At 40.4% G+C, this 12,985-nt stretch overlaps 2 protein-coding genes across 2 annotated transcripts in view; both read left to right on the forward strand.

Moving 5' to 3' along the window:
* Positions 1–543: 543 nt before the first annotated feature.
* TNFSF13B (TNF superfamily member 13b) overlaps positions 544–12,985 on the forward strand; it is a 38,576-nt gene continuing 26,134 nt past the window's right edge. The window contains exon 1 of the mRNA XM_048854870.2: positions 544–620. The gene's annotated coding sequence lies outside the window, so the exon portion shown is untranslated. The remainder of the gene's footprint in view (positions 621–12,985) is intronic.
* Positions 583–3,571, forward strand: ABHD13 (abhydrolase domain containing 13). Its single transcript, XM_048854858.2, has one exon. The coding sequence runs from the start codon at positions 583–585 to the stop codon at positions 1,594–1,596; it is 1,014 nt and encodes a 337-aa protein (XP_048710815.1). The 3' UTR covers positions 1,597–3,571.

The raw sequence follows: 12,985 nt of genomic DNA on the forward strand, positions 1-12,985 counted from the left end.
TAGTCACAATATATATAGATCCGTTGAACACAGTCTTTTACTGAGATACAGTGGAACTCTGCTTATCTGATCTAATTGGCACCGGGGCCAGATGAGATAATCAAAAATTTGGATAATCTGGCGAATGGGCAAAGAACTTCAGCCCAAGGCAGTGGAGCTCCCCCACTGTCGGCTGAAGCCTGAGACCTGCTGCCTGGGGCTCAGAGCCCCGGTTCAGTTAATACGGATAATGGAGGCTCAGATAAACAGGGTTCCGCTGTAGCTAATGTATGTTTTTGTTTTTTCACAAAACTAAAGATTCTGTATAAAAACACGAATTCCATGGTTTTCGATGGCAAATGAATTTCTAGAAGCCCCTGCTGATTATTACAGTTGAACTTTGGGAAGTGATTAAAGTGATCTAGTTATATAAAAGATTAAATAAACAGTAGTTTGTTGTTACCTTCTGTTTATGCAATGGTTTACTAATAATCTTCAGGAATATGAATGCTTGCTTGACTGTTTTCCATGTTTGATATTTATGTACATATGTTTGGGTTTTTTGCAGGATACATATGGACTAAAAGATCACTCACTACTGCAATGGAAAAGTCATGGATGCTTTGGTCCTTTGTTGAAAGGTGGCTACTGGCTTTGGCATCATGGTCTTGGGGTCTCTGCCGTATTTCTCTTTTACCTTTGATAGTAACTTTTCATTTATATGGCGGCATTACTTTACTTATGTTAATATTTGTATCAATAGCAGGTATACTATATAAATTCCAGGATGTACTGCTGTACTTCCCAGAACAGCCCTCTTCTTCACGCCTTTATGTTCCTATGCCTACCGGTATACCACATGAAAACATCTTCATCAAAACCAAAGATGGAGTTCTTCTCAATCTTATTCTGTTGAGATACACTGGGGACAATGCAGTGTATTCTCCTACTATTATTTATTTTCATGGAAACGCAGGCAACATTGGTCACAGGTTACCAAATGCTTTGCTGATGCTGGTAAACCTGAAAGTAAACTTGCTGCTGGTTGATTATAGAGGTTATGGAAAAAGCGAAGGAGAAGCAAGTGAAGAAGGTCTATACTTAGATTCTGAGGCTGTGCTAGACTACGTGATGACTAGGTCTGACCTTGATAAAACAAAAATCTTTCTCTTTGGCCGTTCCTTGGGGGGAGCAGTGGCTGTTCATTTAGCTTCTGAAAATTCCCATAGGATTTCTGCCATAATGGTGGAGAACACATTTCTTAGCATTCCACATATGGCCAGCACTTTGTTTTCTTTCTTCCCAATGAGATATCTTCCTTTGTGGTGCTACAAAAATCAATACCTGTCCTACAGAAAAATCTCTCAGTGCAGAATGCCTTCTCTCTTCATCTCTGGGCTATCTGACCAGTTAATTCCGCCAGTTATGATGAAACAGCTTTATGAATTATCCCCATCTCGGACAAAGAGATTGGCCATATTTCCAGAGGGAACACATAATGACACTTGGCAGTGTCAAGGTTATTTCACTGCACTTGAACAGTTCATCAAAGAAGTAATAAAGAGTCACTCCCCTGAAGAAATGGCAAAAACATCATCTAACGTAACAATAATATAATTGATATTCCCTTTTTTCTGATAAAACTGCACTGTACCTTGATTTGTGAAAAATTGTAAAAGAATGTCAATTTTTAAATGTATATTATGTCTGTACTTGCCTAAAGAGTGAAATTAAACTTGGAAAGGTCTAATACTTTATTATGATGATCCAGATAGTGTTTATATTTGCAACATTGTAAATGAATGAACAGTTCTACAGGTCTTTCCCATACACTTTTTGGATATGTTTATTCTTCCACTTGTTCAGTATATACAATGAAGGCTATTACAAACTTCTCGTGACTACATTATTACAATTTACATTAGTTTAAGATGACAGAAGGCTCTTCAGTATTCTCTGCTGTATGTATCAGCTATTTGGCCAATCATGATTAGCAAAATATGTTCCATAACAATATTTCTCTTCTAGGATTTAGTTTAAGTATACCATGCATGATAGTGTTTTATTCCTTGAATTTATGTGTTATGCAAGATATGCTAAGTAATGTAAATAGCATTAATGGCAACGTATACCTATGGGTATACGATCCTGATTATTTTTATGGTTATATATGTTCTATTACAAATTGAAGGTTAAGAGGAAAACCCAATTTCCTATATTAATTTCATTTTTTATACTGTAGTAGTGCTCTCAAATTTGAGTGTCCATGCCTAAAGGCCAAGAGATGTTTTTCCTTGTACAGCCTGCTATCTGAGAAGAGAATCAACCTATGAAGAGAGGGAAAAAATGTACCATCCAAATATAACTCTTTCAAAACTATTATTGTTTGTCCACAGCTCTTCAACTTAGCCTTTATTAGTTGTCATTTCTTGTTGGCATCACAATAGAATCATCAGTTTAGGTAGGGTGTCCCATGTTGTGGATCAGAATAGCAGAAAGAGCAACGCTGTTTGTTGAAGAGGTGGCAGGTGGGGTGATACAGTTAAACTTTACATTTGATTTTAAATTTGATTAAATTAAACAGGCCTGTACTCCCTCTACATACACTTCTAAAACAAGTAGTCTGTTTAAACATTAGAGTTTGATTTGTACGGTTTCTATGATCGGGATAAGAAAGCCACATAAACATTTAGACTTAGCAGATTTAGGATTTGTTAAGTTCTAGAGAATATAGATAATCTTGTTTTAACTCTTTTAGCCTTCTGTTTGCAGATTTTTTTATTTAAATTTTATTGTATAGTGTGGAGACTGACTGTAAGTACCATCAACAAAAATGTGAATTTCTTCCAGTCACATTAAGAGTTAATGGTGACCACTTTCGTGTGGACAGTGTTGAATAATAAGATAAGAGCCTGATTGACTGTCCTCCTAGAATGAGGATCCTTGCTTGAGCAACTATACCAAAGCTGTCTGTCATCAGCGCGGTTAACATGACAAGGTATATTCTATATTTGTACTAGGTTTAATTACTCATTTGCTCCAGATGATACGCAGTTTGCCTATTCAACAAATAGCTTTTTTTACCAGACTAAGGATATCTGTGAAAAAAGGTTTTCCATACAAAAATGTGTACCATTGCTGTTTCAGGCTGAATTCTATTCAGCCTTTCTGCTATTACTGTTAAGCCCTAATTCAGGAAAGCACTTCAGCACATGCTTAAATCCATTCCTGTTTCGGAGTGGCGCTTAAGCACATGCTCAGGGTCCGTTAGCGTCAGTGAACAAAGCTGTATTCCTGAACTAGTGCCTCAGCAACTACTTTATTTTATGGGAGTACAGGTATTACACATGGATATGTATCAGAGTAGCAGCCATGTTAGTCTGTATTCGGAAAAAGAACAGGAGGACTTGTGGCACCTTAGAGACTAACCAATTTATTTGAGCATAAGCTTACGTGAGCTACAGCTCACTTCATCGGATGCACTCATTATCAACAAATTAAATATGGACATGGGGGTGAAATATCTCAACTAGAGAAAATAGTTTTCAACAGTGGTTATTCTTTTTTCTGAATAAAGACATCCTATATTGCTGCCGTCTTGGTGATAAGTATTTTTTTTTTAATACTGCAGCCATAAGTCCTTTAAAATAACTGCAGTCAGCATTAGAACTGCCTAGTGTTATAAACTCTCCTTAGCTGTAGTTTGTCTGACTTCCTTGTCTCTTCTAATTATTTCAGTGTTGTGTGGTATGTTTCTTTTCCTGTGTGATGTAGAAGTGGCAACCTTCTTAACGGCTAAAAGGATTTAATGGATCATAATGTTCATTTACTTGGTATATTCCTATCAGATCATGTATATTTTTCACAAATTTTGCTCTTGTGTTGTGCTATTTCAGCTACATCGCAGATTTGGAACTGACTAAATTCCTACAGAAAATAGAATAAATTATATCTGAGTAAGTGGGACAAATATTACTGTTCTGAAAGAAAAAACTTTTAATTGTAGCAGCCACTCATGCAGATTAGTGGTTGACGGTTGTAAATTCAGTTCAGTAAATAGCTGCTTCAAAAGTTGTCATGTCTTGCAATTATTAAATTATGCCCAATATAAAATATGGATTTCCAAAGCAAAAGCTGAACATAAATGTGTATTTTTAGTGTAAACTCTAACGCCATAAAGGGCTCTTTATGCACTTGTATCATCTGAGTAGGCAATGTTGAATTGGGGCCCATAGTTGCAAAGGCAACTGGTCGGGGGAGGAAAGGGGGAGAAAATCATGACAAACTAGAACTGTTTAGCAATGCACTCTTGATCACCAAACCATGTTTTCACCATAGTGACTGTGGGATTTCAAGTCATATATCTGAAAACCTGCACATTGTGATGAATATTTATCCCAGGGATGAGGTGTCTATATCCATAGGATTTATTAAACTGAATACTGACCCCTCAACCACATACGCATGTTCAAACTCCTTTCCTGTGCCGTATAGGGATAGGGTCGTGTTAAGCAGTATGAATGAGAAACTGAATCTCTAACAGGAGTTTACCCTTTTGCTTTGAAATCCCTCTGGGGCAGGTGAGGAGGGAATACTTAACAAAATTGGTTTAAGTTCTGTTTTCTGTATATGCCACACTGCTGTCAGTGGGATTATTTATTGGTAACAAAAGTAGAGAATGATTCCTCCCGCCCCCAACCCCGTGAGGGAATCCTTCCCAGTTGGAACATCTGACAAGTCAAGATTTTTGCCTACAGCAATGCACTCATTCTGGCTCCAAATTGTACAGTGGCAAACCGGTGTTTTGCTGTTGAGTCTTTGGTTTGAGAAGCAGCTGTTATGGTTGGGTATTGAGAAGAATCTCTGCTATTTGGTTAAAGTATTACTGCTGTTACATCGTTTGTGTTTGAAAAATAAATAGAAGGGTGATTAGGTCAAGTGCACCTTTTGCCAGCACTCCTGCAAAAAATAACAGTAAGATAAAGTGTTTAACTGTGAACAGTATATATTCTTATTTTGTGTGATTCCCAATCACACATAGGCTTGTTTGGGGAGAAGGGACTAAGTAGTCTGGATCCAGGCTTTACAGAGGGGTCACTCTTGGGTTTAAAGATATAGTAATATACGCTTGAGTAGGAACTGCCTATATATATAATAGACTTCAAAAGAATTTGGAGTCTCTAAATAGAGTAGCTGTACCAGTAGTGTCCTTGTGATAAATACCCCCCCCCCCCCGCAAGAGTACTTTCTTTTCCAATGTAATTAGTGGAGACACTTAAGGCTTCCTATTGGCCCATGTTTACATTCCCAGTATCTAGTTCTGAAACTGTGAAAGGCAAAGATATAAGCTGTGCTTTCAAAGCGGGGGGGATGGGGGTGGGAATGACTGATATAGGTGCCCTCATGTCCATTCTCAGGTAAAAATACAGCACAAACATAGTTGGCAATCACCCAGTTGTAAGGGTAGATGCATTTAGACACACACACTCACTCTCACTCTCCTGGCTAATTAGGAGTGTCACCTTGGATGTTCTTATGGTGACAAATGCAAAAGTGGATAGTTCTCTGACCCTAAAATCCTAGGATTTGACAAGTTTACAAGATTTGACACTTCCAGTTAGCAAAGAGATTCAGATATACCTCCAGTTATATTTCATAAATCACTTTCTTCAAGTGCATTTTTAAAATGATGTGCAAATTTGCAAGAGGCACTTTGCCAAAAATAAAATTAATGCCTCCTGCACAGGACGGGATCAAACTATGATTGGTGTGTCCCGTTTAGAACAATTTATAATGCTGTCCTGTCCGTCTAGTTTACAGTAGAATCATGCAGAAGAGAAAAGCCTATATATCTAAAGCATATTCAGGAGCTAAATAAAGCTGATGTTCTGAATTTAAAATCAGTCATTGAATGTTCAAGGAATGAATTTTCTTTAAATTTTTTTAGTATTCAGTTTAAGTATCCTATAAAGTAGTACTTCTATATTTTGTCAACTAAGCATAAATGTTTCAGTATATGTGCTAACCATTGCAGTTTTTACAAACACTTTCATTCTAGTCTGGTTTTTACAATAAAATTGATTTTACAAAACATATTCTATTTTTATGTACTGACGTGCAATAAATTGATACATTAAAAGTGCCATTAATGTCTTGTTCCAGTTTGTGATCTGTCTTCAGAATGAATTTAGGGTTTTTTGGATTGCCTGGTAACTGCTGCTGTTTAACAGGTTAAATATTTAAAATTTTATTTACAGAACAAATCAATGAACATGTAATACAGATTACCCATATTAAATGTTCTGTTACTGCACAGAAATATAATTGACAAGTTGGTTAGTAGATTAATACAAAAAAAAATTTGCAAACATCCATTTCTAGGACCTCTAACCTGGTTTCAGCTTTTCAGAGTGACCGAGTACAGCTCATAACCAGTGACCTTCTGCTACCCTTTTTTTACCTTTACGTCTTTCAGACTTCCTCTTCTCCCTGCCCCCTTATATTTCCTCTTTCAGACTGAAATTGTCTGAATATTTAGTTCCCTAATCTGAATTGAAAACAGGTTGAAAACATCCTGTATAGATTTCAGAATCTCCTCTCAAAAACTTTCACTAGCTCCACTACCTAATCATCCTGAGATACAAATTTGAAACGTGCCAGTGGCATACTTGATTTTATGCAGGCTTCTATAAGCATACTTGGCTTTTGCAATGTGCTTGTAAAACTATATTATGTCATAGGCAAACCCATATTTAACTGCAGAAGACAGTAAAAACTACTCTTGGAGTTTTGTTCATCACCCTTACTTAGTAACTGAGGGATTTCTTGCCCTTTTATTTACAGTTGTAAACTCAGTATTACCCTCTCCAGGATCATAAAAGGGGTTATGGTATGTCTTTCACCTTCTTTTGAAACACCTAGAGGACAGAACTTAAAATTCACCATTTGAACTTCCACTCACAAAGAATTTTAACTTGTTTAGTCTTCAGAAAGGAAATTTAAAAGGGAAAATTGCAAGGAAAAGTCATGTGTGGGTTTTTTGTTTGTTTTTAAACCCTATGCAATGCACAGTAGTTCCCTGAATGTTAAGCATATTCCACATGCAAGTAATCCAGGTGCAAGTAGCCACTGCCCAGAAGAGCTCGGCATTAATTTTTGAAAGGTTAATGGTCTACCTACACTTGTCTTAACTATGAAAAATCAATAACCATGTAACTTAAGAAATGCAGTGTAATAGAAGTGGCTGGATTGCATGGAACAAGAACCTGAGCAGAATGAGTTTTTATATATATTTCATATAAATCAGTTCATATATAATAGTTTTCTGTGCCCCGCTTGAGACATCTTTAAAGGGCTTTAATTTTTCAAAGTATGAGTATTCAGTGCTTCCTGAAAAAACAGTTGTGAAATAACCACATTGATCTTTAACTTGTCTCTAGAGTTGAGGTTCCCTTCTCCCCCCCTCCCCAAAATGTTGATTAATGGGAGCAGTTTATCTTTCTCTGAGCTATTTTGTCATGCTGTGCATAAGCTCTGCATATGGTGCAGCATGAGTTTATTTTGGGTGTACATTTTGAAGATTATCTTTTCACTCATAAGATTTAGGCTTAGCTTTTAAATAAAAGCTTAGGTGCTGGAGCGCAATAATAAAGAAACTTAAAAATGGAAAAATATGCATCCGTTTGCATAGACACTTGCAACTGCATTATACACAGAGCCATGGATGTATATTGCCTCTAATCTAAGAAAAGTGCAGACTCCACCTGCTATCTCAAGGAGGAAAAGACTTCAGGTTTTGTACCCCAATGCAGTGTGCCAACTGGTTTGTAAAATTTGAAAGTGAAAGGTCGTGCCAAGGGCATAGTATTCTGTGTTCTATGAAGACTGCAGCAGCTCAGTGACGGAGCTAGCTGTGTGTAAATGAGACTGACTTGATACTACTAAGATCCTTAGCCATGTGCTCCCCTTGTTACTGGGTATGCAGAGACCCTAACTACTACTGTAGCCCATGAACTCAGACTCCAAGGTCATCAGGTACCATTGTGATCTTCTAGTCTGACCTGTATAACACAGGCCCTAAAACTTGCCCCAAAATAATTCCTAGAGCATATCTAGAGCACCCACTTCCAGCTGAGGAGGGATGGCTTCCTTGTAACTTCACCACCACAACTCATTTTAGCTCAGATGTACAAAGCTTGTTTAGTTGTGTTTTGCATAAGGACGTGGGGAAAGGCAGTAACATTACGTTGCTGGGTAACCAAACTATTCAGAATTCTGTACAAGATGAGCTTTGTCTTTCTCATACTTCCCCAGCTCAAGCAGTGTGACCCTTTTCTAAATTCTTTCTGGTTGCATTCTGGAAAAGGAAGAGATGATTGCTGATGGTGGCTCCAAAATATAAATTGCATTTATTTCTATTTGGTCCTGTTTTACTTTCTGTATGGGGCTTGATCTTTTCTTGTTCTACAGTTTGCTTCATAATACAGTCCTCTGCTTATCATTTTTCTTTCCTGTAGTATTTCCTGTTCTCTTTAAAAGGCAATCTAAAATAACCAGGTTTACAAAGCATTCAATGGAACTGTAGTTGTAAATTACCCATCTATGTAGTTTACATGACTTTTGTGCACTATGGCGTGAAGGCCTGAACTTGCAGTTCTTGCTCAGACAAAATTGCTACTGACATCAGTGTGAATTTTGTGAGAGTGGAAATGTAGACAGTGACTATATGAAAAAGATAAACCATGCGGGGGGTGGAGGGAAAAGTGGAGTCTGTGGTGGATCATAGAAGAAAAATAACATTACTCAAAATGCAACAGTCAAGGTTCCTTCCCCACTCTGAACTCTAGGGTACGGATGTGGGGACCTGCATGAAAACCCCCTAAGCTTTTTTTTTTTTTTACCAGCTTAGGTTAAAACTTCCCCAAGGTACAAACTATTTTTTACCTTTTGCCCTTGGGGTTTATTGCGGCCACCACCAAGCGTCTAACAGATATATAACCGGGAAAGAGCGTGCTTGGAAACGTGTTTTCCCCCCCAAAATCCTCCCCAAACCCTACACCCCGTTTCCTGGGGAAGGCTTGATAAAAATCCTCACCAATTTGCATAGGTGAACACAGACCCAAACCCTTGGATCTTAAGAACAATGAAAAGCAATCAGGTTCTTAAAAGAAGAATTTTAATTGAAGAAAAAAAGTAAAAGAATCACCTCTGTAAAATCAGGATGGTAAATACCTTAGAGGGTAATCAAATTCAAAACATAGAGAATCCCTCTAGGCAAAACCTTAAGTTACAAAAAGGCACAAAAACAGGAATATACCTTCCATTGAGCACAGCTATTTTATCAGCCATTTAAACAAAACAGAATCTAACGCATATCTAGCTAGATTACTTACTAAGTTCTAAGACTCCATTCCTTTTCTGTTCCCGGCAAAAGCATCACACAGACAGAGAGAGCCTTTGTTTCTCTCCCCGCCACCCCCAGCTTTGAAAGTATCTTGTCTCCTCATTGGTCATTTTGGCCAGCGAGGTTATCCTAGCTTCTTAACCCTTTACAGGTGAAAGGTTTTTTCCTCTGGCCAGGAGAGATTTTAAAGGTGTTAACCCTTCCCTTTATATTTATGTCAGCAACATATAAGCCAAGCAACGGTATTATACTTCCCAAAAAGAAATACATACTGTGAAGAGACAATTGTGAATTTGGTGCAGTATTTCTTGACTTGTATACTAAGGTGTAGACTGCCTTTTAAATGGGTTTGTTCAGGCTGTATTTTAATACATAATTTAAGTAGGTTCATAAGGAGATATTTTCTCTAAAGCTGGCTAGAGAGGAAGCCTCTGTATTTCACTCATTCTTCCCCTGTCCAAAATGGGTACTGCTTAATTATTCCTAGCTTAAAAAAAATTACATTATGTGATTTTACTTTAATTGCCTGTGCAGCCCCCAGACATTGCATACATAGCCAAAATAACAGAGAAGGAACAGCTATAGCCGTGCTCGGCCCTGTGTGAGACAGGGACTTCCTTCTTATTTCCTGATTCTAAAGGGCTGGCCTTCGCTTCCGGGAGAGTGATGCTGCTGCAATCAATGCAGCAGGGATCGATTTAGCGGGTCGAGTGAATACCCGCTAAATCGGTGGCAGAGTACTCTTCAGTCGACCCTGGTACTCCAGCTCACCAAGAAGAGTAAAGGAAGTCAACCGGAGAGCATCTCCTGATGACTCAGTGCAGTGAAGAAATTGGGATAAGTCGAACCCAGCTATGTCGACTCCAGCTACGTTATTCACATAGCTGAGGTAGTGTAACTTAGGTCGACTTACCCCTGTAGTGAAAACAAATCTTCTGTATCATGTGGTCCAGATGCTGGTACCTGAAGGTGCTCGGGAAATTTCCTCTTCATCTCAGAGGACTGAGTCTAAGGGTATGTCTACACTACGAAATTAGGTCAAATTTATAGAACTAGATTTTTTAGGAAGTGATTTTATACAGTCGATTGTGTGTGTCCCCACTAAATGCATTAAGTCGGTGGAGTGCGTGCACAGTACCATGGCTAGCATCAACTTTCAGAGTGTTGCACTGTGGGTAGCTATCCCACAGTCCGCCGCCCATTGGAAGTCTTGGTTAAGCTTCCAATGCCTGATGGGGCAAAAACATTTTCGCTGGTGGTTTTGGGTACCTGTCATCAGTCACCCCTCCCTCCGTGAAAGCAACGGCTGACAATCGGCTTTCAGCAGATGGTGCAGTGGGCCTGCTAACTGTCGTCATCGAACCACCGCTCCGTAGCAACTCTACTCTCCTGCTCTTGTCTCGATAACTAATTTCTCCATGTTGGCTGTCATGGGCTCCCGCTTCCGCTGCAACTCTGCTCTCCTTCTCTCATGAATCCACCTTGCAGGTCCTCTCATCATTCTCTATAAATATCTATTCTCATGGCATCCGTTGTCAGCCACCACTTCCACTGCAACTCTGCTCTCCTGCAGACGCCATACCATGGCAAGCATGTAGCCCACTCAGATCACCACAGCAGTTATGAGCATTGTAAACACCTTGTGCATTATCCTGCAGTATGTTCAGAAACCAGAACCTGCAAAAGCAGGCGAGGAGGCAACGGTAGCACAGTGACGAGAGTGATGAGGACATGGACACAGACTTCTCTCAAAGTACGGGCCCCGGCAATTTGGACATCCTGCTGGCAATGGGGCAGGTTCATGGAGTGGAATATCAATTCTGGGCCTGGGAAACGAGCACAGACTAGTGGGACCACATAGTGTTGCAGGTCTGGGATAATTCCCAGTGGCTGTGAAACTTTCGCATGCATAAGGGCACTTTCATGGAACTTTGTGACTTGCTTTCCCCTGCCCTGAAGCACAGGAATACCAAGATGAGAGCAGCCCTCAAAGTTCACAAGCAAATGGCGATAGCCCTCTGGAAGCTTGCAATCCCAGACAGCTACCGGTCAGTCGGGAATCAATTTGGAGTGGGCAAATCTACCGTGGGGGCTGCTGTGATGCAAGTAGCCAACGCAATCACTGAGCTACTGCTATCAAGGGTAGTGACTCAGGGAATTCCATTGCAGCGAAGCCATCCAAAATGACCTGCACATTTCCCAAACTGTGGTGGGGCAATAGACGGAACGCATATCCCTATCTTGGGACTGGACCACCTTGGCAGCCAGTACATAAACCGAAAGGGGTACTTTTCAGTGGTGCTGCAAGCACTGGTGAATCACAAGAAATGTTTCACCAACATCAACGTGGGATGGCTGGGAAAGGTACATGAAGCTTGCATCTTCAGGAACTCTGGTCTGTTTGAACAGCTGCAGCAAGGGACCTACTTTCCAGACCAGAAAATAACCATTGGGGATGTTGAAATGCCTATAGTTATCCTTGGGGACCCAGCCTACCCCTTAATGCCTTGGCTCATGAAGCCATACACAGACACCCTGGACAGTAGTCAGGAGCTGTTCAACAATAGGCTGAGCAAGTGCAGAATGGTGATAAAATGTGCATTTGGACATTTAAAAGCGCGCTGGTGCAGTTTACTGACTCAGACCTCAGCGAAACCAATATTCCCATTGTTATTACTGCTTGCTATGTGCTACACAATATCTGTGAGAGTAAGGGGGAGACATTTATGGCGGGGTGGGAGGTTGAGGCAAATCGCCTGGCTGCTAATTACATGCAGCCAGACACCAGGGCGTTTAGAAGAGCACAGGAGGGCGTGCTGCGCATCAGAGAAGCTTTGAAACCCAGTTTCATGACTGGCCAGGCTATGGTGTGGCAGTTCTGTTTGTTTCTCCTTGACGAAAACCCGCCCCCTTGGTTCACTCTACTTCCCTGTAAATCAACCAACCTCCCCCCTTTGATCACCACTTGCAGAGGCAATAAAGTCTTTGTTTCAAATTCATACATTCTTTATTAATCCATCACAGAAATAGGGGGATAATTGCCAAGGTAGCCCGGGAGGGGTGGAGGGAAGGACAAGGCCACACTGTACTTCAAAACTTACTGAATGCCAGCCTTCTGTTGCTTGGGCAGTCCCCTGGGGTGGGGTGGTTGGGTGCCCAGAAGCACTCCCAACCCCCGCATTCTTGGGTATCTGGGTGAGGAGGCTATGGAACTTGGGGAGGAGGGCAGTTGGTTACACAGGAGCTGCAGTGGCGGTCTATGCCTTTCCTGCAGCTCAGCCATATGCTAGAGCATATCAGTTTGATCCTCCAGTAGCCTCAGCTTTGCATCCTGCCACCTCCTCATCATGCTCCCACCACCTCTCCTCTTGCTCCCGCCACCTCTCCTCTCACGCATCCCTCCTGTCCTCACATTCATTTTGTGCTTTCCTGGACTCTGACATTGCTTGCCACCATGCATTCTGCTGAGCTCTTTCACTACGGGAGGACTGCATGAGCTCAGCAAACATTTCAGCGCGAGTGTGGTTTTTTTCGCCTTCTTATCTGCGCTAGCCTCTGGGACAGAGATGATAGGGGGAGCGTTGAAACATTTGCAGCTGTGGG

This window comes from Caretta caretta, chromosome 1, assembly GCF_965140235.1.
Source record: "Caretta caretta isolate rCarCar2 chromosome 1, rCarCar1.hap1, whole genome shotgun sequence".
In the NCBI taxonomy this organism is placed as follows: Eukaryota; Metazoa; Chordata; order Testudines; family Cheloniidae; genus Caretta; species Caretta caretta.